At 38.9% G+C, this 26173-nt stretch overlaps 1 protein-coding gene and 1 non-coding gene across 2 annotated transcripts in view; one reads left to right on the forward strand and one right to left on the reverse strand.

Moving 5' to 3' along the window:
* The window catches only part of LOC140756418 (facilitated trehalose transporter Tret1-like), a 63393-nt gene that overhangs the window by 23598 nt on the left and 13622 nt on the right, over nucleotides 1-26173 (forward strand). The window contains exons 2-5 of the mRNA XM_073091916.1: nucleotides 21506-21615; nucleotides 22181-22300; nucleotides 23459-23611; nucleotides 25411-25578. Of these exons, the coding sequence (XP_072948017.1) occupies nucleotides 21506-21615; nucleotides 22181-22300; nucleotides 23459-23611; nucleotides 25411-25578 (551 nt within the window). The remainder of the gene's footprint in view (nucleotides 1-21505; nucleotides 21616-22180; nucleotides 22301-23458; nucleotides 23612-25410; nucleotides 25579-26173) is intronic.
* On the reverse strand, nucleotides 6711-6781 carry TRNAG-GCC (transfer RNA glycine (anticodon GCC)). The gene has a single exon. It is a non-coding gene; the product is annotated as a tRNA-Gly (tRNA).

The following is a 26173-nucleotide window of genomic DNA, read 5'->3' on the forward strand; positions in this document are numbered from 1 at the left end:
AATGCATCCCATACAACTACAATTGGCTCCAATTCCATCTTCGGGGACGTTGACGGACCTTGCTATGGATTCTGGGCGAAATGTTTAACTTTGTTATCAATTCATTTGTCCACAATGTTTCGGATCTATCCGTAAATGACGTAAAGAAATTTCAAATTCGTTCGTAAAATTTGACAACCATCAGCAAAGTTTCGGATCCGTCCGTAAATATATGACATTTGTTTATGTAGTTCCGGGTACAGCTGTAAATTTACAGAAATTTAAGTGTCGGATCAGTATCTAAATTTATAAAGCTTGGAATCCGTTTTGAAACTTGACATTTGTATACGAAATTTGAGTCTGTTGATTGTATTTGACTAATCGATCTATCAAATACAACTTTAAATGGGCTTATTTACTAAGTAAAGAGTTTAAGTGTCAAAATACTGTTATTGTTTGTGAGTTTAACAGTAATTCATAAGTAATCCGAAATAGGACCGAAACTTTTTTTAATATCTGAATAGCAGTCCACCAGATGGTAAGTGGCCAATGACGTCCATGGCCATCTATAATCAACCCCAGATAGGATTAGATACTCCTACCTGAGGACGGACACAAAAGCGCCGCCACCCCTGAGGACTTAGCTGGAACGCCTCGGAAAGTTGTCTCCCGTGCCGCACCCTTCAAACCATAACACATCAGCGCTTAACACTGCTGTTACGAGGCACAAATAGGTGTGGCAGTGGTGCCACCGGAGTCGAACCACAAAGGGTTCTACTACGAATATCGTATGTATAGTGGCTGATAGCATGGTTATATACAAAGATCGGTCAAATGCATGTCACACCACGTGAATATTCATACATAATCATACAGTGATAATCCATACTCGGGATTAATAGTTAGATATTAACGGCAAAAACAGTGACATTGAACCATGAAAAACAAAGCTATTTTTACGCTCGGTGAACTTGAAATAGAAATATCTCATCTCTAAAACGCACAAATGTTTTCATTTAAATAATCTTTTAAATAACTTTTAAATAATTTTCAACAATTCCTACAAAAGGAACAAAAGGAAGAAAGGATCTATTTTTTGACACATGAACAGGCAGACGAATGTAACGAAAAATAAGGAGATTTTAGCGTTGGTACAATAAACAGTATATATTTGTATGTATATATTATCATATGTATATATTATTGTATATATTATGTGTATGTAATTGTATATATGTATATTATATCTATCCTACCTATCTATTTTGTGCACACTTTATTTGCCTTTCATACAAATTTTCTGACCATAGGGGCTGCTGGAAGAAATTCCAGGTTGGAATAAGTAGTCATTTGTACTACATTTTTTTAATGCTATATTTATTTGTAATGTTTCTGTGTACACAATTTGTAAAATAAAATAAATAAACAGAGAAAATGCTTTAAACGTTACCATTGCATCTTTTATGTGAATAAAAAGAAAATAAAAACATAGTCACAATTTAAGATAATCAAAGATTTAGACGTTTATAACATCTTATAACCTCTCATTTCCTGTACACACATAGTATACAAACACACAAACCCAGAATAGAAATCTATATCTGTCAGTCTATGGCTGGGGATTGAACCTGGAACTTTTGTGCGTCACAATGATTTTACTGCTGAAACTAATTATACAAAACACACAGACAGATCAATAGTAAGCGCTGCTGTGTTAGGATTTGAACGGCAACGTAGACACTTTCATAAGGAATCCCATCTTAGTCCCCTAACAACGCAACTGTGGCCCACCTTACTTTGGAATAATGTAAAATACTATCAAGATTAATATCCTATCTGGAGTTGACTAAAGCTATCTATAGCTTGTTTATAAAGGCAGGTGAATTCCAAGCAACTACAATTTTATTGCATAAAAATAAACAGTTGATATCATAAATATAAAAACTAAAATTTATACGAATAAAGTCACGGGCAAAACCTAGTACAGAATATTAATCGCTTATGTAATTAATATCTGTATTAATTACAACTATTATGCCCATTAAGATAAAAACACGTGGTAAACACTTGTTCATAATTAACTACTGCCATCCGCACTCATCTGAGTTTAACTGAGGACTTTGACCTTGTCGTTTTCACGGGACTGTCACGAAAATTGAAAATTAAAAAAATATTTTCATACTTTTATCTTAAATAAGAAAATGCTTTCATTCCTTATCCCGTGGGAGTGGATGTTTTTTATAAATTCTTTTATAAGGCTTGTTTCTTATTACGCGGGTTTGTGCCTGCGTGAGGTTCTTATATTGCAAAACCGACCGCATGCGTGCCACGCATCCTATCGTGTCATGGATGGTTTTTTTCTATGTGAATCATGCATACAGGATGACTGCCGTGAAGTTATTGGGACTTGCCGGTAATACACGCAAAAATAAACCCGCGTGACAAAAATAAAGTCCGAAGTACTAATCTTACAGACGGAAACTGCGTAAAATATTTTTCAATACGTCAAATATTTGTGTACATGTTCCAAATGGTTTTCCACCGGAATTGATTTTTTCTTGTTTGAGTTAATTAGGTTAATTGTTACATCATTAAAATTGAATGTCAGGTTGCTATGCGCGGAGTATCAAGTTTCAAATCGAATCTGTATAATTTCTTAATAAAGAATATGTAACAACAAAAGAAAATACAATGAGTCATCAGTTGTTATTTTTTATATAAAACAATACTAAAAAAACGTCGGCAACTTAGTTGCCAACCTAAAAACGCCTGTAGACACGTCTGGTTATTTCTAATTAAAATGCATATTAATAACATTTGCCTTGCGAACATCATAATTTGATATTTATCTTTATAGGACATTTTTTGTGACTCCTAATAAACCCGCTGTTCATTTGTTCTGTAAATACTTCTTGATTACTATAAAATATGGTTAAAAAAACAGTAAGCGTATTAATATTTTGATTAATGTTTTCTTCGGAGATTATTTTTAAATTTAATACGTCTTTTGTAACATAAATATTGTCTTGTTTCAAATCGAAGTTAAAAAAGGAGCATACAGTCCCAATTGGACCACATCTGTAATTACGAACTCCATGTATATTTGTATAACCAACTAGCTGAAGGTGGTTTGACTCCAGCGGCACCACCGCCACACCAATTTCCTATATTTGCCTAATAATAGCAGTGTTAAGCGCTGCTGTGTTCAGTTTTGAAGGGTGTGGTAAGGGTAAGTATACTTTTCCGAGGCGTTCCAGCTTAGTCCTCAGGGGTAGCGGTGCATCGGTGGCCGACCTCAGGTAGGAATATCTAATCCAATCTGGGGTTGATTACAGATGTCCATGGGCGGCAGAAGCCACTTACCACCAGGTGCAGTCCACCTGCTCGTCTGCTACTCCTATACTATAAGAAAAAAAACTTATATAACATAACAAACAACTTCGTATATAACAGGGTTTCTACCACCTGTACGTTACCGTTCCTGGGGACTAAGATACTCCATATAAGTCAGCTTGAATCCACATCCTTCTATCAAAACGAAATTACACCTTCCCGCTAGAAACAGGTGTAGTGGTAATCCCCTCACAGTAGAATTATACTGGTTCTACCACCATTCAAGTTCACTTAAGAAAATTATTCACTCAGTGAGAAGTGCATTTACCTCATTTGCTGACGGCTGGGAACTCCGGTAAATAGCTGTTATTACCATGTTATTACCATATTATATACTATCATTGTTTTGAAATACTACTAGATATCTGATTCATCTACCCTCTGGACTATATACATAAATATTATGATAGAATTATATATTAGAATATTAGGATAGATATTAGAAAACTCTGCCTCTCGATCGAGGGGTCCTTGGTTCAAATACCAGGCACGCACCTCTGATTTTTCCAAAATTTTATGTGCATATTAGAAATTAATTATCACTTGCTTAAACGGTAAAGGAAAACATCGTGAGATTTATAAAAAAAAGCGTCAAAGTTGTGTAAAGTCTACCAATACGCACTTGGCCAGCGCGGTGGACTATGGCCTAATCCTTTTCATTATGAGAGGAAACCCATACCCAGCAGTGGGATAATAATGGGTTGATGATGATGATGACAGTATATGTATTTAGGTATAATATAGAAGCAGCAAACAAGCATACATTACACCTTATGGTATGTGGGCGGTAGCGACCTATATCTATAATTAACCCGAGATGAGATGGTCCTATCTTTTTTTTGTTTTCGAGGGGGAAACCTTAAAAATGTACCCGACGACGTGGGAGTGACGCCGAGTTATGTGGGATTTTAACCGCACTAAAACCCCCCCGGTGACCCTCAGCGCTTGGTGGAGAACTCCGGGATCTCCGATGGAATACAACCGAGGTCCTCCGAGCGCGATGCCCCCGTCGGGCTCTGCCGTAGGGTGAGCACTTTACGCTCCTCCCGTACATCTGGTGTTTATGCGACCACACATGCCGCCGTCCTTCCCGGGGTTGCTCTCCGGACGGTTCGAGCTCCCACTCTTGCCGCCGGCATCCCTGGAAGCCTGCTATTAGTCTCCTCTTACGACAGGCAGGAGATACCGTAGCCCTACTCTAGTCTCGGAACTACAGGGATAGAGATACTCCTACCTAAGGCTAACAGTTGCGTTATTACCCCTGAGGACTAAGTTAAGTAAGGAACACCTAGAATAAGTGTATATAATACTTAATAATGTTTTTAATGCACTGCCTCATAAAAGCAATGTTAAACGCTGCTGCATTCCGATTTGAAAGCAGTAAGTTATGCTTATGTTAGGACGTTCCAAGAAGTCCTCAAAGGTAGCAACGCATTTTGGCCAACGTCAGTTAGCCAGAGGAATCTAATCTTATCTGAGGTTAATCACAGATGTCCATGGGCGGCAGTAGCGGCGGCAGTTACCATCAGGTGGACTGCAAGCTAATTCGCTACTTGTGTATTATAAAAAAATGTTGTTAACAGGTTGCAATAAGTGTGGCGGCAATGCTTCTGGAATCAAACCGCGAAGTCATATACCTCTTTTAAATCCTATGCACACGTAGAAAACAAAAAACATAACGTCTTTCATGTTATGTTTTATATTTTCTACGTGTGTCATGTTGCTCACCTATATAATCTTATGATCTTCACTAACTTCTGATTGTTTGTTTTATTTCGGTGCTATTTACACACCTATCAGTTATTTTCGTTCGGTATTTGTTCATAACAACCTTTTTTATTTGCCTTTTTGATCTTGTACTTAATAATGCAGAAACTTTCCAGAGATTTTGAGCATTTTGTTATGGAGATCCGTAACCGTAACTACTCGTATCGGATGTTCGAATAATAATGTATCCGAAACGGTAATTGATCCGATATAAAAGTTTTAAATTATTTCCGATGGGGGAAATGAGACACGGATACAGTAGTCGAGAGCATTTTGTAAATAAATGCAAATTATTACTTATTTGTTCCTATTTTCTATTCTCTTAAAATAGCTTGAAAACCCGTATCTGAAATTATCCATAACTATCGGATAATCCAAAATATTTTTATATCTTTACAGATACGGTTACCCGTATCCGAAACTCATTTTGCATTTTTCCTATATCTATATCGAGATCCGCAATTATATGTCCCTACCATCCCTATTTAAATGCTCTTCTGCTACATAGTCTAGTCACAAAAATGTTTACTGCTGTTATAAGGCAGAAATAAAACCTGTGTTCGGCTTAAGATCCTCTTTTCCATATGAAATTCGTTACATAATTACGGACGGCAATGACCACTAACCAGGGGTACATGGCCATTTGCTATACAATTTATAAGAAACCATCCTCACTGTATTTTTCCGTACACGTAATGTAAATACAGACAAACTTAAAGTGGGTACTGTTGACTTTAAACATAGTAAAAACATCAAAGAAATGTATTTACTTTTTATAAGCCTTCGCAGGAACTTACAAATTGTCAGTTACAATATTTTCTTAATTTACTACCGGTTCGGAACGCTTCCTTAATTATGAAAATGAGGTAAAGAAATTTACTGAGTGTCTTTTTATTGTCTTCATGGACTGTATCAACTTCATACATTGAAGGTGTGGGTGTGGTTCGACTCTGAGTCACCATCGCCACACCTATTTCTACCACATAACAGCAGTGTTAAGCGTTGCTGTGTTCTGGTTTGAAGGGTGTGGTAAGGAGACATACTTTTCCGAGGCGTTCCAGCTTAGTCCTCAGGGGTAGCGGCGCATCTGTGGCCGACCTCAGGTAGGAATATCTAATCCTATCTGGGGTTGATTACAGATGTCCATGGGCGGTTGTAGCCACTTACCATCAAGTGGACTGCATGCTCATCTACTACCCCTATATTATAAAAAAAGTCATACACATAAGATTTCTACCTGAAGCCGATCAAAGGTCACCGACACCTGAGGACTAAAAGGGTCACATCATAAATCACACTCTCGAATCTCGAATCATTACCCTCTCTATTCGTGTCGTTATTATAGTAAATATTGTAATCGTATATTTAAAAAACTTAAAAAAAAACTATTTATAACAAAATACGTAACAGCAACATGACAAAGCATGAGTAGAAAGGAAAAAGTCATTATTTTTGCCCTGTGATAATAAACCATATAAAAATATTTTTATTTATATAATATTTTTTGACTTAATTTTAAATAAACAAAATATAAAAAACTAACAACTAAAAGAACGACACGGAATTAATGATGCATCGGCCGGGAATCGAACCCGGGCCGCCCGCGTGGCAGGCGAGCATTCTACCACTGAACCACCGATGCTTGTGGTAATACTAACGAATTAGTAATATATATTTAAACATCGACTGGCAGTGATAGCCTAGTGGTGAAACTCGGCCTCTCGGATCAAGGGGTCCGAGGTTCAAATCCCAGACCTCTAATTTTTCATAGTTATGTGCGTATTAGAAATTAATTAACACTTGCTAAACGGTGAAGGAAAACAGCGTGAGGAAACCTTAAGATTACCTTAAACCTTAGAGATTTATGAAAAAAGAATGTCAAAGGTATGTGAAGTTTACCAAAACGTACTTGGCCAGCGCGGTGGACTATGGCCTAATTCTTCTCATTATGAGAGGAGACTCGTACCCAGCAGTAATGGGTTGATGATGATTTAAACATTAGTAATATACAATTGAAGGTGGTAGAACCCTTTATTGTGCACCACCGCCACACCTATTTTACCTAATAACAACAGTGTTAAACGCTGCCGTGTTCTGGTTTGAAGGGTGTGGTAAGGAAGACATACTTTCTCGAGGCGTTCCAGTTTAATTCTCAGGGGTAGCGGCGCATCTGTGACCAACTCATATAGGAAACTGATCTTATCTGGGGTTGATTACAGATGTCCATGAGCGTTAGTAGCCACTTACCATCAGGTGGACTGTAGGCTCGTCTGCTCCAACATTAAAAATAATATATAATTGTTTCCTCTTATAAATGGGTATTTACCAGCATGTTTTAAGTTTCTTTCGCCGCTTTTTCATTATGTACTAAATATTTCTCGAAGAAGCAAAGCTTATTTACGTTGAAAACTAATTTAAAAAATCTACTTTAATATTTTGGTTTCATTATTCTTTGTTATTTCCGAATGAATTTTAAAGTTAGTTATTTTTATGTCATTGCTGTTAAGTAACTTAATCGGGTTTTTCAGGGTACAAATATTGCCCGGGTTTTAACGGTTATAAGAACCTCGGCCAGACTACCTGACGCCATTTTGACAGGGTTAAATTTGGAAAATCCCAGATGGCACGCTCCATGCTTTTACAAATAACCAGTTAAGTTAAATTGTATATGTATTAAGGCTTCGTTTCAGTATACAATGTATTTTGTTGTGATTAAAATCGAAAGAAAATATTCAAGCCTAGCGGTTAAGAAACTCGGTCTCCCGATCGAGGAGTCCGAGGTTGACATCCCAGGCACCTCTGATTTTTAAAATTGATGCGCGTAGTAGAAATTAATTATCACTTGCATAAACGGTGAAGGAAAACATCGCCAGGAAACCTTCACACCTGAGAGACTTATAAAAAAAAGCTCAAAGGTATGTGAAGTCTACCAATACGCACATAGCCAGCGCGGTGGGCTATGGCCTAATCCTTCTCACTTTTAGAGGAGACCCGTGCTCATCGATGGGACAATAATATAGGGTGGTACGAATGGTGGTAGAATGGTGATCGATTAGAAAAAAAAAGTGTCTTGTCCAGTTCGAGATTAACGCGAGCTCGACTCACACTTGGCCAATATTGTACCTTTTCATTCTTAAGTAGTTTATACTATAATCACACAAGTTTGGTGCTTGTTTATACCTATTAACGTTTTTACTGTAGAACAAATAGAGAAACCTTTTTTGTGTGGTGGCCACCTCTTGTTTTTACAGTATTTTTTTGGTTAGAATATCAGTCATAATAATTCATGTTTTGCGAATATTTTAACTATTACTTGCGCCCGTTATTATTATTCAATCTATGCATTTACCTAATTAAGATCGAAATTTGCCTCGGAAAAGTCTCCCTTACAATAGCCTTCATACCAAAAGACAGTTGCGATTAACTGTTACTAAACAAAAACAGGTGTGACGGTGGTAGTCGAACTTCAGAGTTCTACAACCTTTATACCACATTCTTTTTTTTTATAATATAAGGGGAGCAGACGAGCATGCAGTCCACCTGATGGTAAGTGGCTACTGCCGCCCATGGACATCTGTAATCAACCCCAGATAGGATTAGATATTCCTACCTGAGGTCGGCCACAGATGCGCCGCTACACCTAAGGACTAAGCTGGAACGCCTCGGAAAAGTATGTCTCCCTTACCACACCCTTCAAACCGGAACACAGCAGTGTTAGGCGGCAGTATTAGGTAGAACTAGGTGTGGCGGTGGTGCCGCCGGAGTCGAACCATAAAAGGTTCTACCACCTTCAATTACCACACTTTTATTAGCTTGGCCTGTATGTATGTATGTAACGGAATCTTTGAACTCGATTTTTACCCACTTCAAGCGGTATGATTAATTTAAAATTTTGAATACTTGTCAAGAACCAAAGACAATACATAATTTTTTATAATTTTGTCCAATTCTAATTTTGTCTCGTCAGGATTAACAATTTTCCTTGTACGATTTCAGTGTGGTTTTTTAGTTTTTATTAAACTATAATTATTACATAATCAGACTCACGTTTAGACTAAAGTTTAGTTCCCATGCGTATTTTTCCTTTTAAATATACATTATGCGGAAGTAGTTTATTTACCAAGAAAATCATTTTCCGTGTGCTTATAGAACCTCTGGCGTCAGATATTACCTATAGCATAGAGAAACGTGAGGGAAATTACTGGAGATTTTCCTCCATATACTTAGTATGACGTAACTATTTTTCCTGTAGGTATATAACTATTCAGACATAATAATAGCAGACAAACATGCAGTCAACCTGATGTAAATGGCTAATGCCGCACATGGACATCTGTGCGGGACGACGCGAACAGCTGACTCAAGATTCGACGTAATTATAAGTTTGAAATTGTTTACTTAATTTATAGTTAATAATAGTTCATAAGTTGTAATAAATAAAGACTTCATTATTCGTAACACACGATCAGCTGATTAATATTGTATAGTTCAATGGCCGACGCTAAACAGCTGACTCCAACTCGATCAGCTGATCATAGCAGTAAGACGTAGTTACGTAAACAGCTGATAGTTTTTAATGTAATTTATTGATGTTTTTATTATGTTTGAATAGTGTTTTACTTATGTTTTATTGTTAATAGTATATAATAGGATTTAATAGAATAGGGAAAATAGATAATAGTTTAAGTTTGTAAATGTATTAAAATAAATATTTCGTAATAGTTTATAGGGCATAGGTATAGGTGTCAATTATAATAGGTTTTGCAATAGTTTAGGTTTTAATAGAAGTTTAAATAGAAATATGTAAATTCCTAAACAAACTAAATAGATTATTATTATTATTATTGTGAATCGTCGATTCAAGGCCACAGTTTGAACAGGTTCGTACAGGTCCGTACAGGTTTAGACATAGAATAACGGGAAATGGTTGTAATTGGCCAAAAGGCCTATATTCCTGCCTAGACCTGCTTCTAGTTGTGGTACTTGAGTCGGGGATATAAACAGGCCAGATTTTCAAATTTTCATTCAGTACTGGCAATAGACCTATGGAACAAAGGAATAAATGGAACAAGAGTAAAACAAGGGATTTCAATTCTTCCAACCCAGCAATTATAGTAATGTGCCCCTGCACATTTAATGGTCCTTCGAGCCGGATATTGAAGAAATTGAAGAATAGTAAGTAATATTATCGTTCCAATTGTCATTTTTGTGTATTAGCAAGAAGAATGCCGATCACACGCTCCGTGGGAAAAGAACGCCGAGACTCGACGGAAACGAAGCCCTCCTCGTCTGACGCGACCACTGGGACCTCCGCTACGGGCACAACAGAAACGTCGGCCACGGGAACCACCGCGACCGACACTACTGGGGGAACCTCCGCTACAGACACGTCCGTCACGACGAAGGGTACAGTAGCGTCAGTGGCCACTGGCACCACGATGGCCAGGCCGGCTGCGACCATTTTCAAGAATTCCGTCGAGCTCACCGCCAGTACTGATTCACCGACAGTAATACAGAAGCCTTCAGAAGCACATAGTCAGCATGGTTCGCGCGCTCCGAGTCGACGCGCCGGATCCACGCGTTCAAGGACAAAGGCTTACAAGATAGCCAAGGCCAAAGAAGAGCTCATACGTCTGCAAGTGGAACTTGCAACAGCACGCCTCGCCGTTATAGAAGCAGAAGACGACGATGACGACGTCTCCGAGTACTCAAAAACAGAAGCCGACACCAGGGTCGACGAATGGTTGGAACAGCAAGCGCAACCGAGGCTAGCCATAGCCGACGAGCCGCACCTACCTCTCCGCGAAATAGAAGCCATCACGGAAGAGACAAGGCCGGTTCAACAGAATAATAGTACAGCGCACCATACCCAACCAGATCCGCGAGTACATACAACGGCGGGAGCTCAAGCACCGGCGGGAGTCCACGCGCAGCCAGACTTCTCTCAACTTACGTCAGCGATAACACAGGCCATCAAAGCTAGCCAGCGGTCCTCAAAGTTTGTTGAATTACCGACTTTTAACGGTAATTATCAGGACTGGCTACCTTTTAGAGCAGCATATATGGAAACAGAAGAGTCTTTTTCAATAGTAGAAAATATTAATAGGTTAAGAAGACATCTAATAGGAAGAGCTAAGGAAGCAGTTGAAAGCTTATTGATCACCAACGCGCACCCATCCGATGTTATGAAGACCTTGGAAATGAGATTCGGTAGATCGGAGATGATAGCAATGGCCGAAATAGACACATTGAGAACACTGCCGCGCCTCTGCGAGTCGCCTAGGGATATTTGCGTGTTCTCTACTAAGGTTACAAACGCCGTGTCTACACTTCGGGCATTGAAATGCGTCTACTATCTCTACAATCCGGAGGTATCTAAGGTAATGGTGGACAAGCTTACTCCTACTTTACGTTACAGATATTACGACTTTGCTGCAACACAACCGAAAGAAGAGCCTGACTTATTGAAGTTTGAAAAATTTATGAAGAGAGAAGCTGAGCTGTGCGGACCCTATGCACTCCCCGAACAGATGGCACCGCCGATGTATAGTAATAGACGTCCTCAGAAGACACATACAGTATTAGAAAAGCAGTCTACAGTTATACAGAAATGCCCCGTATGTGAAGAAACAGGTCACATCGCGACGGACTGCAAACAGTTTAAAGAAGCAAACGAAAGCACAAGATGGGATATAGCAAAGAAGAAACGACTATGCTTTCGGTGTCTACGCTTCAGAAACAAGACTCACAACTGCCGAACGAAGCCGTGTGGTATTAATAGTTGTAAGTATTTTCATAACAGGTTACTACACTTCAACAGAACAGAAAAGGCAGAAACAGAAGAAAAGTCAACAGAGGTCATCAACTCCGCGTGGACTACAGCCAGACCTACAAAGAAGCAAACTTATTTGAAGATAATCCCGGTGCAGGCAACAGGTCCCAAGAATACGGTCAACACTTACGCGTTATTGGACGATGGATCTACAGTTACGCTGATAGATGACAGCCTTGCCTACGAAATAGGGGCAAAGGGACCCATCGACCCATTACGTATAGAAGCAATCAACGAGTTGAAAACAGCTGAAACAAAGTCAAGAAGAGTTAGCATCACACTCAACGGGTTGAACAACCACACAGCAAGCATTCAAGCGAGAACAATCAAGAACCTGCACGTGTCGCCGCAGGAAATAGCAAGACAACAGATAGAAGAATGTGAACATTTAAGAGATCTTAGCGACGTACTTTCCTATGAAGATGCGAAGCCTACCATACTCATCGGTCAAGACAACTGGCATCTCCTTCTAGCATCAAGAGTGAGAAGGGGAAAGAAGAACCAACCGGTAGCGTCTCTCACGCCACTTGGGTGGGTACTTCACGGAAGCCACAACCGAATTATTGGACGTACCGCTAACTTCGTGTCACACATTACAGAAGCGCCGCAGGAAGATAAGCTTGAAGATCTCATGAAGCATTACTTCGCAATGGACTCGCTATGCATCAACCCAAAGAAGCCACAGTCGGACCCTGAAGAGCAAGCCTTACGTATCTTAAAGAAAAATACAACCCAAACAGAAGAAGGAAGATACGAAACCGCTCTACTATGGAAAAGAGAAGAGGTCGACTTGCCTAACAACTACGACAACTCGTTGACACGTCTTATGCACATAGAAAAGAAGCTTGACCGTAATTCTCAATTAAAACAGAAGTATACAGAACAGATGGACGCGCTTATCAAGAAAGGATACGCCGAGCCTGCACCGAGGACGAAGACTCCCAATAGAACTTGGTATTTACCGCACTTTGCGGTAGTGAACCCAATGAAGCCAGATAAACTCCGAGTGGTACACGACGCCGCAGCGAAGACTAAGGGTGTCGCACTCAACGACTTGCTGTTGAAAGGTCCAGATCTACTGCAATCACTTCCAGGGGTCGTGATGAAGTTCCGACAGCATATGGTTGCAGTAACAGCTGACATTAAGGAAATGTTCATGCAAGTGAAGTTGAGAACAGAAGACAGAGACGCTCTTAGGTACCTGTGGCGAGGGAACCGTCGTGACGATCAACCACCCGAGGAGTATAGAATGACATCACTCATCTTCGGAGCTTCAAGTTCGCCGTCAACAGCAATATTCGTCAAGAACTTGAACGCTAAGAAGTATGAAGAGACCGAGCCAGAAGCAGCCTCCGCCATTATAGAGAAGCATTACGTCGACGACTACCTGGACAGCTTTAGAAGCCTCGAAGAAGCCATACGTATCACTTCAAGCGTGCGTGATATACATAGAAGAGCTTGCTTCGAGTTGAAACAATGGAAGTCCAACACGCCCGCGCTACTACGAGCACTAGGGGAACAGGAGTCGTCACAGAACATAGAACTCTATAAGGCGGGAGAGCAGCTGGAACGTGTGTTAGGAATCGTATGGAGACCGGATACAGACGAACTTACCTTCAACCTCAATTTAACGCGTGTGCCTCGTGAACTTATAGATGGGAAAACACCGACGAAGAGAGAAGCCCTACGTATAGTTATGTCGCTTTTTGATCCGTTAGGCTTTGCTTCACCAGTTACTATAAGAGCTAAGCAGATTTTACAGGAACTCTGGCGGCGTGGGACATCGTGGGACGAGAAAATAGAAGATCACATAGCGGAACAGTGGCGCGACTGGATGGTACATTTGAGAAGCCTCTCGAATATAGCAATACCAAGAAGATACCTACAGTACAGCGACGCTACATCCCTTCAGCTCCACGTGTTCACCGACGCCAGCGAGTCAGCCTACGCAGCGGTATTGTATTGGAGAGCAACGGCACCCAACGGCGACGTCAGCATATCACTAATTATGTCCAAGGCCAAGGTGGCACCTTTAAAGTTAACATCTATACCTAGGTTAGAGCTACAAGCAGCAGTGATGGGAACTCGCCTCGCCGACGCCGTCGTTAAAGAACATCAACGAAAGCCGGACTCAAGAACGTTCTGGACGGACAGCCGCACAGTACTCTCATGGATCAAGGCTGGTTCGCGCTCTTACAAGTCGTATGTGGCACATCGCATAGCGGCTATAGAAGAAGGTACAAAGGTAAGAGAGTGGCGCTGGGTGCCAACGAAGTCCAACGTGGCGGACGATGCCACAAGAAATGTCCCAATAGGGTTCAATAAGAACCACAGGTGGTATAGGGGACCGGACTTCCTACACGAGGATTCGAGCACCTGGCCAATAGAAAATTCTGCGTCGTATCCATCAGAACCTACAGGTGAAGAAAGAACACACAACATAGTAACAGAACGAGGTCTGAAGCTGGCTGAAGGTCTACCGGAGGTGTCTAGATTTTCAAATTGGGATAGATTACGTTTCACTACAGCAAGGGTTTTACAGTTTATACAGCTTTGCAGGACGTCTAAACAGCGGGTCAATTACAAGAGGACTAGACGAAACGCTCAAGCGGACCCCGACTGGCGACGTCAAAAGAAGACACCGGTGGCTCCACAGGTAAAGCATAGAAAAATAGAACAAGCCAAGTGTTATATCTCCGTGCCCGCAGAACTCCTCCGAGAAGCAGAAGAGTTATTAATGCGTTCATCGCAAGAAAGTTCATTTCAGGTTGATATAGATAACATGAAACGTCAGAAGCCTATAGACAGAGATAGCCGATTACATCGATTAAGTGTCAAGTATGAAAATGGTGCCCTGAGACTCCGAAGCCGCATCGAAGCAATAGAAGCCGTCACAAATGAGGTCAAGAACCCCATGGTGCTGGACGGTGACCATCCTACAGTCAAACTATGGATACACAGCATCCATAGACAGATGCACCACAGCGGAGTCGAGGCCACGGTAAACGAGTGTCGACAAAGGTATTGGGTTCTACGGTTACGTCCGGTGACGCGCACTATAATAAGACAATGTCTCAGATGCCGAATGAAGACTCAAGCACCGCCGTACCCGAGAACCGGAGACCTACCATCGTGTCGCTTGGCACATCACAAGCGACCTTTCACATACACAGGAGTCGACTACTTCGGGCCGCTTACAGTAACAGTCGGGCGTACCAATCAGAAGAGGTATGTAGCTATCTTCACCTGTCTAACCACACGTGCTATTCATCTTGAAGTTACAGCATCGCTCACCACCGACTCTGCGGTGATGGCGCTCCGGCGGATGATGGCGCGCCGTGGACGTCCGGCGCAAATATGGTCGGACAACGGCACCAACCTGAGGGGCGCTGACAAGGAACTACGGCAGGCGATCGACGCAGCTACAGCGGAGGAGGCTGCTAAGAAGATCATCTCGTGGCGATTCATCCCACCTGGCGCGCCCTTCATGGGAGGCGCGTGGGAAAGGCTCGTGCGCTCCGTGAAAACTGCACTGCAAGCAACGCTTCACGAACGACATCCAGCAGAAGAAGTCCTCACGACGCTCCTGGCAGAGGTGGAATATACAGTGAACAGCCGACCTCTCACCCACGTGTCAGTGAGCGCCGAGGACCCAGAAGCGCTTACACCGAACCATTTCCTACTCGGCGGGAACGGAAGAGTATCGACCCCGGGAGAGTTCAACGACCGCGACACCATATGCAAAAACAGCTGGCGTGCCGCGCAGAGATTAACCGACATATTCTGGACAAGATGGCTTCGAGAGTACCTTCCTGAGCTTCAACACCGGCGGGAGCCCCACGGAAGAGGGGCAACAGTGAAGATCGGCGACTTAGTACAAATATTGGATAGTAACCTACCTAGGAACATATGGGTTCGAGGTCGGGTCATCGCAACATTTCCGGGTCCAGACAACATAGTAAGAACAGTCGACGTGGCAACCAAGGGAGGAGTTCTACGCCGGCCAGTGAGGAAGCTGGTAGTGCTGCCTATAGAAGACGTCGCCCCAGCACCGACAGAAGATGCAACACAGCTGCACGGCGGGAGAAATGTGCGGGACGACGCGAACAGCTGACTCAAGATTCGACGTAATTATAAGTTTGAAATTGTTTACTTAATTTATAGTTAATAATAGTTCATAAGTTGTAATAAATAAAGACTTCATTATTCGTAACACACGATCAGCTGATTAATATTGTATAGTTCAATGGCCGACGCTAAACAGCTGACTCCAACTCGATCAGCTGATCATAGCAGTAAGACGTAGTTACGTAAACAGCTGATAGTTTTTAATGTAATTTATTGATGTTTTTATTATGTTTGAATAGTGTTTTACTTATGTTTTATTGTTAATAGTATATAATAGGATTTAATAGAATAGGGAAAATAGATAATAGTTTAAGTTTGTAAATGTATTAAAATAAATATTTCGTAATAGTTTATAGGGCATAGGTATAGGTGTCAATTATAATAGGTTTTGCAATAGTTTAGGTTTTAATAGAAGTTTAAATAGAAATATGTAAATTCCTAAACAAACTAAATAGATTATTATTATTATTATTGTGAATCGTCGATTCAAGGCCACAGTTTGAACAGGTTCGTACAGGTCCGTACAGGTTTAGACATAGAATAACGGGAAATGGTTGTAATTGGCCAAAAGGCCTATATTCCTGCCTAGACCTGCTTCTAGTTGTGGTACTTGAGTCGGGGATATAAACAGGCCAGATTTTCAAATTTTCATTCAGTACTGGCAATAGACCTATGGAACAAAGGAATAAATGGAACAAGAGTAAAACAAGGGATTTCAATTCTTCCAACCCAGCAATTATAGTAATGTGCCCCTGCACAACATCTGTAATCAACCTCAGATAGGATTAGATATTCTTACCTGAGGTCGGCAGTAGCGCTTACACTGCTGTTGTAAGGCAGAAATAGGTGTGGCGCTGGTGCCAGCGGAGTCGGACCACAAGGGATTCTACCTTTAACATATTTTTTTACCGGCTTCAAAAAAGGAGGTTCTGTATTCGATCGCTATGTATGTAAGTAAACTTGTACGTCTGCGATTTACCCACAAACTACTGATCCAGTTCGAATGTTATATTAAAGATGGCGGACTAAATTATTTGTACGCACCCTAATGCTATGTGGAAAAAGAAAATGATCCTATTGAACTCCTTTTTTGAACGCTTCTTTAAGTTTAAACGAGCATGCAGTCCAACTGATGGAAAGTTCAATAATCCATCCAGCCACCCTTTCATTGAAACTCAAGAATAGAACGCTAGAACTAGGTGTGGCGGTGGTATTTCCCCGCTCGAACCACACTCGTTCAACCTTTCAATATAGATTACTGATGCTAAGATACTTTACTAATATTATAAATCCGAAAGTAACTCTGTCTGTCTGTCTGTCTGTCTGGTTGTCTCTTCTTCACGCCTAAACCACTGAACCGATTTTAATGAAATTTTATACAAAGATAGTCTGAGACCCGAAGACATAGGCTAGTTTTTATCCTGGAAATCCCACGGGATGTAGGGATGGCGATCTAAGATCGATCTTTTGGACCAAAAATATCGATTATGTTAATCGATATTATTAAGAATTCTATCGTAAACTATGCATCTGATCAAGATGATCTTTAGCAAAGTCACGAAGGCAACGAAGGTTTCCGAGTTGATACGACCAATTTTCGCCAGATGGCGCCACTGCCATTCCAATGAAGGTACGAATTTTCAGTTTTATGTATGTTAGTATGTCATATTATTTTCCTTTAAACGTTGGCGAAGCCGCGGGCAAGAACTAGTACTTATATATTCACGTGTACATCAATTTAATAAGGCAGTTAATCTCGACGGTAGACACACGCATACGCATAAACTGGTTATTGAACAGGAAAAAGCCTGTAGCCAATTTTACTACGTACTAATAAATAAAATTGTTGTGTCTGTTTGTAAGAAAATATAGGCTTTTCACTAAATGACACTACTTTTACAGTAACATATATACGGTAGACACTTTTAACAAAAGAAAAACAATTATTGTAATTTGTCTGTCTCTTTGTTCCGGCTGTTCCATAATGCATTGAACCTCTTTAACGGTTTTATTGGTATAGTTATTAATATTCATGTTCTAAGAAATAAATTAGAAATCTCACGAGTTTCAATACTTTTAAACGCGGATGAAACCGCGGGGCATAGCTCGTATATACATAAAATTTGCATGTCTGTTTGTAATTTCGATGTAACTGAAGTTACATACGAGTACATAGGTAGAGGGATCTTTTTCCAACCTCGGGTAGAAATATGTTCCTATCTGGGGTTTATTACAGTACCCTTACCATTAGTTTTTATGTTTCGACAAATATGAACTCATGGTAAGGGTACAGATGCCCATAGGCGGGCAGCCACAGATGCGCCGCTACCCCTTTTTTTGTTTACGAGGGGGAAACCTTCAAAAGGTACCCTATACCGTGGGAGTGACACCGGGTTATGTGGGATTTATACACTAAAACCCCCCCCCCGATGGCCGTCCTCGGCGTTGTGTAGAGGACTCCGGGATCTCCAAGGGAACGCAACCGGAGAATCTCTGGGAACTAAGCTGGAGTACCTTGTAGAAGTATGTCTTCCTTACCACGTTCTTCAAATCAAAACTCAGCAGCGCTTGACGCTGCTGTTATTAGGCAGAAATAGGCGTCGCGGTGGTACCGCTGGAGTCGAACTACAGAGGGATCTACCACCTTCAAATATACCTTTATTTGCTACTTAAAGTACCTATGTAGGTACTTGTTGGCAAATAAATGTTTATAAATAATTTATTACAGTTATTTATTATTCCAAATGAGACAGCGTGGACGTGAAATTATGTGCATAGGTGAATTAGGTGGAAGGTCGTTTTATAAAAAAACTAATGTAAAAGTACAGCAGTGATGGTTTAGTGGTGTAAAAGACCCTTTTGAGGGTCCTAGATTAAAATCTCAAGAAATTTGTCGGTAAAAAAACTAAACAAAAATTCCTACTACTTGATGTTATTTTCTTGTCTATGTTAGTTAGGGAGGCGAACGAATATTATCATCATCTAACACGTAATCGACTAGTAGTATCCGCGGCTTCGCCCGCGTTTTAAAATTAAATAATATGACATACATTAACTAAAATTTGTAGCTTTATTGGAATGACAGTGGCGCTATCTATCGAAAATTGTCGTCCCGACTCAGAAACCTTCATAGGCTCATGCACAATAACTTTGTAGATCATCACATGATCAGATGCATAATTTACGATTATATAAAGGAAATACAGACAAAAATAGTTTTATATATAAAGATCTATGCAATTTTTACCTGTCAAACATATGAAGAAATTATTAACTTGATTTTTGGTAGACAAAACAATAGATAGATTGAATTAACTGACGTAAATAAATATCTTCGGAGCTGCACTTCAATTTTATGTCTACTTTTAATCAATTTCTATATTTAACTAGCTGACCCGGCAAACGTTGTGTTGCCATATAAATAAAAAAAATGTTAAGGGTGAACCAACCCTTATCACTTAGGGGTATGAAAAATAGATAGTAGCCGATTCTCAGACCTACTGAATATGCATATAAAATTTGGTGAAGATCGGTACAGCCGTTTCGGAGGAGTATGGCAACGAAAACTGTGACACGAGAATTTTATATATTATATTTTATATATTAGATAATAGTTACGATGCGGGAGATGTTGGCGCGACATACCAATATAACATTGCGGCATACACAACTAAAATTACTTGTACTACATGAGATCATTGAAACATAAGTGTATTACCTAGGTTCTACCTCTGTCTTGCCCTACCTTCATGCTCTCGTAAAATATAAGTGTAAACAAGAGGGTTACAGAATAATTCAAGCCTAGGAATTGGTTGTGGTAGGTGGTAGAACCCTTTGTGGTTCGACTGCTGCGGCTCTACCGCCACACCTATTTCTGCCTCATAGCAGCAGTGTTAAGCGCTGCTGTATTCTGGTATGAAGGGTGTGGTAAGGGAGATATACTTTTCCGAGGCGCTCCAGCTTAGTTCTCAGGAGTACCGCATCTGTGACCGACCTCAGATAGGAATCTAATCTTATCTGGGGTTGATTACAGATGTCCATGGGTGGCAGAAGCCACGTATTATTAAGTGGACTGCATGCTTCTTTACAACTTCAACATTACAAAGATAAAACTAAAATTTTAAGAGATGAAAACAAGATACTTACAAATAAGTATTGATGGTGTTTAATTAATTTTTGATTTTCCTTCCTTCAATCGTATAAGTTTAATTTAACCAGTTTATCGGACATGTTTATTACGCAAATTATATATTAGGTGCGCCAAATATGAAACAGTTCAGACATGGAAGATTGATCTTCCAGTTTAATTTTTCGATTTTCCTTCCTTCTATCATATGAGTTTTCGTTGAGTATTTGTGTTATAGATTTTTTTGAATTTCACAACTTTATGATACAAGATTTTATTTAACTTGCTTTCAATATATAAAAAAGACCATTTTGCTATTTTAACACGATTTTATTATGAAATGTGTGGGGCGTTTATCGAAAACTGATAACAATTAGAAGATATTTAACAATTGGAAATATTTTTCAGTTAATAAAAATACATATGACTTAAAAAAAAAGATTGAAGATTATTTTCTACTTTTTACTTGATTTTATCATAAAAGCGTGTTTTTTAGTTTTTTAAACTATATTTATTATTGAATAAGCTATACATATGTACGTCAGACATATACTACATATATACTTAGTTTACGAATACAGGTTTGTGACAAACGTTTACAAAAGAATTTGAACGAAAACGAACTCTTACTTGTAAGGCTGACGACCCGTATGGCGTCATACCGGTCTGCCGAAACATACCGGGTTTGAACCCAGTTTTAATTTATGACTTCTTGTCCCGGAACGTTTCGAATTGTTATTTTTGGGAAGCTGATGATATAGGGATATTAAAGGATGATAAGGCGGCATATTCAAGCTTTATACCGTGAGAATATAGTGTTTCAAATGTCGATTCTGAACAAAAACATTTAACTATAGGTATAGTAGTATTAGACCATATTTTGGGTAGAAAAGTGTCATCCACGAATTATAATTAGCTCTTTCAAATTTAACTTGTTACCACTTGGTAACAGGTTAAATTTGAAAGAGCTAATTACAAACAAAAACAACATGATTTTATTAGTTGTTAATAAAAATAATTAAAACTTTAGAAATGGAAATAATAATTTATACCTAAATTTTCAAATAAATTCTCTTGCTTATTAATTAATTCATATTCTCTTGCTATTAAAATAAAAGGTATGATTACAAATTTCAATAAGCCAAAATACTCACAATCACATAAATTTGAAATTTTCCAAAAAATCGAAAAATATAAACTTGATGTCTTATGAAGGTTAAATCTAAAGCCAAATTGGCAACATAATCGCTTCAACTAATTTGATATTTTATTTGTTTTAGTAAACATACCAATATTCGCGTATGGCACCTGTATAGGATGGATGTCCCCGATGACTTTACTGCTCCAGTCAGACAAGACCCCGACAGAGAAACCAGTCACCGATTTTGAAGTAAGTAGTACTTAATTGTTTGTTTTCGATAATTAGTAAACTGATAAATAGAGCCTTAGTAATATAAAAATAAAAAAAAGATATCTCCCTCCAAAGGACAATTTTTTTGAACTTTCGTTTTAAAGATTACAATCTGGGTGAAATATGTAGACATAAATGTTGACATATATTTTAATTGTAAAATACTTGTGAAGAGTAGAACATGGAGCAATTATTTTTAATTTGTTAAAACTTTGAAATAATTGAAATCTGAATTGTCTAATTTAATTTTATGCATATTAAACTTTAGGAAGAACTCTCAAATTTTTGAACTATTGTATATAGCACACGAGCATGTAGTTCACCTTCAATGATTTCAAAAGATCTCTTAGGCACATGATTATAGAAAGTTCTAAGAGGTGTAAAGTTTACAAAATTGAATTTAGCAGCGTAATGAATTCACTAAAACATCTTACACTAAGAAGGAACCAATAAGTCAAAGGAATCGAAATGAATTGATGATGACACGACGCTACTCATGTTCAAATGCTTAATAAGTATTTAATTCGGTTATTATTTGTTGCAGATATCGTTGATGGCTTCAATATGCTATCTCTTATCCATACCATCGGATTATCTGATGGCGTTCCTGAGCGACAGATTCGGTAGAAAGTTCTGCTTGCTGTTCTTATCTGTTACGTGTGCTGTAAGTATCTTCATCTCTTTCTCACCCATTTTATTCTATCTCTTTCTTTTCTTTGTTTTGTTTTCATCCACATGTGTTCACCTTTCACTCAGAACATCCTTATTTTTTTGAAAATGCTATTTATAATTCAATCCGCGTTTAACACAATTTTTAGTCAATAAAAATAAAGAAGAAACTGTACGTACATACATGGAATAAATTACATGTCTGTTTCTGTAATAGCCTGGTGAATTAATCCTGACTTTTCTGTAGTATTAATATTCTATCACGTTTTTTTCTGACATAGCTATATTTTTTGCACTGATCTGCTAATATGCTATCAATCGCATTCTAAGTTAATTAATAACTGAAGTTATATTTATCCTATTTGCAGTTGCAATTGGTTATAAAAACAATACATAAGAAGCCATATGGCATATATTTGATTAATTTCAGTTGGCCTAATTTTTATTTATTTACTGCATATGCGGCATCTGCCGGCCCGCGGGCCAGATATAACCCAATTCGTCTTAGGATCCGTCCCGGCAAATATTTTGGGGGCGGCAAAATTTGTTACATAGAAGACGGCAAATATCCACTATCATTTCAAATGACAGAGGCTTTATTCTCGTGGAGCTATTTTAGGATACTTCGTCAACATTCTTAAAGGCTGGCTACTCTCAAAAAGTTATCAATACTCGATTTACAACTTTAAAAAATCTTGCTGAATGCAGAGGACATACAACCAGTTTGAATGACGTCAATTAGAAAAATTATAAGGATAGAGTAACAAAATATTATAGAATTTGCATGAAAAAATATGTTAAAAATGCTTAGACGCTAATACATTTACAACACCATTCTAGGAATCCCTGTATCGCGGGTGCTATGGACACACACAAAGACGAATACACAGACAGACCCAGAACAGATCCAAATTTATCATTAAAATATGTATCTCACACATATGGCGACGGTCCCGCCACGCGGGTCATTCCTTAGATAATCCGTAAATGTCAACAAGGACTATACCGGTGTATTAGATATTTTCCTTATTTTATTTTTTAAACTCCTTTATCTAATACTATTGCTTTATTCTGTACAAGATACATAGCCAGGCCTAGCAGTGTAACAAATCGATTATCTTTCTTCATTTTTAATAATAGTTTCTCCCCACAGTTCAGCTGGATCCTCCTGTTATGCACCGTGAATATCCACGTCATGATCTTCGCAAGAACCATGGTCGGCATCATCATGGGCAGTGGGATCACTTGTCCACTTTACACGAAGGAGATTAGTGATGACACCATAAGAGGCGCTTTGGGATGCTTGGTAAGATTATTTTATTTCTGATTCAAGCAAGGCTTTTGATCTATATGGAGTTGTTTTTCTAAGACAGCAAACAAACATACAGTCACATATAAATATTTGAAACTAACTTCATATACAAAGTCGAACACAAATGCATTGCTACTGAGTTCTCCTGAAGACTAAGTCAGTGGCCTCTTAATTATGTAATTCAGCATTCATACCTTTTCACCGAAAACGAACAAAACTCGCTTCACGTTAGAAATAAACAGTGTCAACTCCACGGCCGAAGAATTTTGTTTCTATCACCAATAAATATACAGGGGGCATGGGCACTCGTTCAACACTACACTGCAACGTTTGCTTTTTTAAGGAAGTAGAAATAATATTAACCAGATAGCTAACTGTCAATCATAGAAGATAGCCCCTGAGAATCAAGATCGCCTCATACATCGCCTTCAAACTAGAACGGTAGAGCAAAACGAGCTATTTATACTTTGCTCAAGCATCCCACCTACCTATAAATGCCCGCGTCGCTTCTATTCGCACATACTGTAGACTTCGTTGGTTCATAATTAGACTTAAAATTATCAACATTTTTATAATATAGGTGTAGCAGACGAGCATGCTGTCCACCTGATGGTAAGTGGAGCCGCCCATGGACATATGCAATCAATCCAAGATAGACTAGACTTTCTACCTGCGTTTGGTTACAGATGCGTTGGTACTTCTGATGACTTAGTTGGAACTCCTCATAGAGGACCACAGCAGCGTTTTTGATATTAGATAGAAATAGGTGTGGTAACGGTGCCACCGAAGTCGAATCACAGCGAGAGATATATTTATCTAAAGCATTACTTAGGAAAAGAAAGCTATGCATCTGTGGCCAACCACAGTTAATACTGTAATTATATCTGGGGTTGATCACAGAAATCCAAAGGCAGTGACCACTTAATATCGAGTGGACTACATCGTTTGTTAATGTTCCCCCTCGTGAACAAAATAAAAAAGATTTTACGAGTGATAAAGGGTAATAACAACCACAACTAAAAGTTTTTCGTACCCTTCGAATCAAAATATTTAAGGTTCATCAAATTCTAAACTTTAAGGTTAATTTTGGTTGTCTGTGAGTACCTATTTTAGAGATATGGTCCATAGAATAGATATACCAGAAAAAAGTGGTCATTAATGATACCGATTTACACAATTTACGCGCTGACGCGTTTCATGACACTGATAACATGTTACATTGACCTACTAACGAATAGACTACGCGTCTAGTATATTTTCACGAATGAAAATTTGTGAAGAAACCATCATTGTCACGTCGTTAGTGTCCCACTGCTGGACATGGGTTTCCTCTCAGAATGAGGATTAGATTATGGTTCACTGTGTTGGCAAAGTTATTAGTAAATGTGTGGATGTATAGAACCGTAATTGATTTGAAACATCTTGATCGGGTATATCATCACCAATTAAAGAAAACATTTTGATTTTAACCTTATTATAATAGCATTTTGTTTTAGTACTTATTTTACAATTAATTAAGTAATAATAATTACTAAATCAACTTGGAACATTTTCATTCTCAAGTAAAAATTACTATAAATTATTATTTAAACTTTTGTAATGTTATTTTTACATAATTTAATTTTATTGCGCAATACACGCTGACGTCTGTTCTGTTGCCCGGACAAATGACATCTGACGCCCGATTGTAGCTCTTTATTCCTTTGTAGTACTTATAATTCGGACATTTTTGTGCTACTAACCTACTATAAACTACACGTTCGTCCAAGTACATTTGTAAATTTTCTTTTCAGGTGGTCCTATTCCAAACATCAGGGAACTTATTCGTCTACATCATCGGTGATCTACTGGAATATAAGACAATACTGTGGGTTTGCTTGTCCCTGCCTGTCTTCCACATACTAATCTTCATGATGATGCCAGAATCACCGTCGTATCTGGTGAAACACGGAAATGTTGAGGTGAGTTTATTTTTGGCTTTTATTCGCGGTTATTATTACTGTGTGACGTATGATGACACAAATAACACCAATATCTTCATATTGGATTTTGATGGTATTCAATTATCTTCAAGGACCATCTTATGTTATATGAAATGTATTTTCAACCAAACGCGGAGGGCAATATTTTTCAAGCGTATGTATATTATGTATTTTTTTTTATAATATAGGAGTAGCAGACGAGCATGCAGTCCACCTGATGGTAAGTGGTTACTGCCGCCCTTGGACATCTGTAATTAACCCCAGATAGGATTAAATATTCCTACCTGATGTCGGCCACAGATGCGCCACTACCCCTGAGGGCTAAGCTGGAACGCCTCGGAAAAGTATGTCTCCCTTACCACACCCTCACGTATGTCTCATTCTTTAGCATGCTCTACAGCCTAAATGGCTCGACGTATTTTAACATAAATTATGGAAGTCATAGGCTACATTAGGGATTTTGAGTGAATTATTTTAGTCCTGTTTTTTATTACCATGGGATGAGCTGATTACTAAATATATTGTCGCTATCCTCAAAGAATTTTCAAAAGACATCTCATTAACAGACATCTTT

Source organism: Epargyreus clarus, unplaced genomic scaffold (assembly GCF_041222505.1).
Source record: "Epargyreus clarus isolate Ecla_fem2 unplaced genomic scaffold, WU_Ecla_fem_2.2 ptg000035l, whole genome shotgun sequence".
In the NCBI taxonomy this organism is placed as follows: domain Eukaryota; kingdom Metazoa; phylum Arthropoda; class Insecta; order Lepidoptera; family Hesperiidae; genus Epargyreus; species Epargyreus clarus.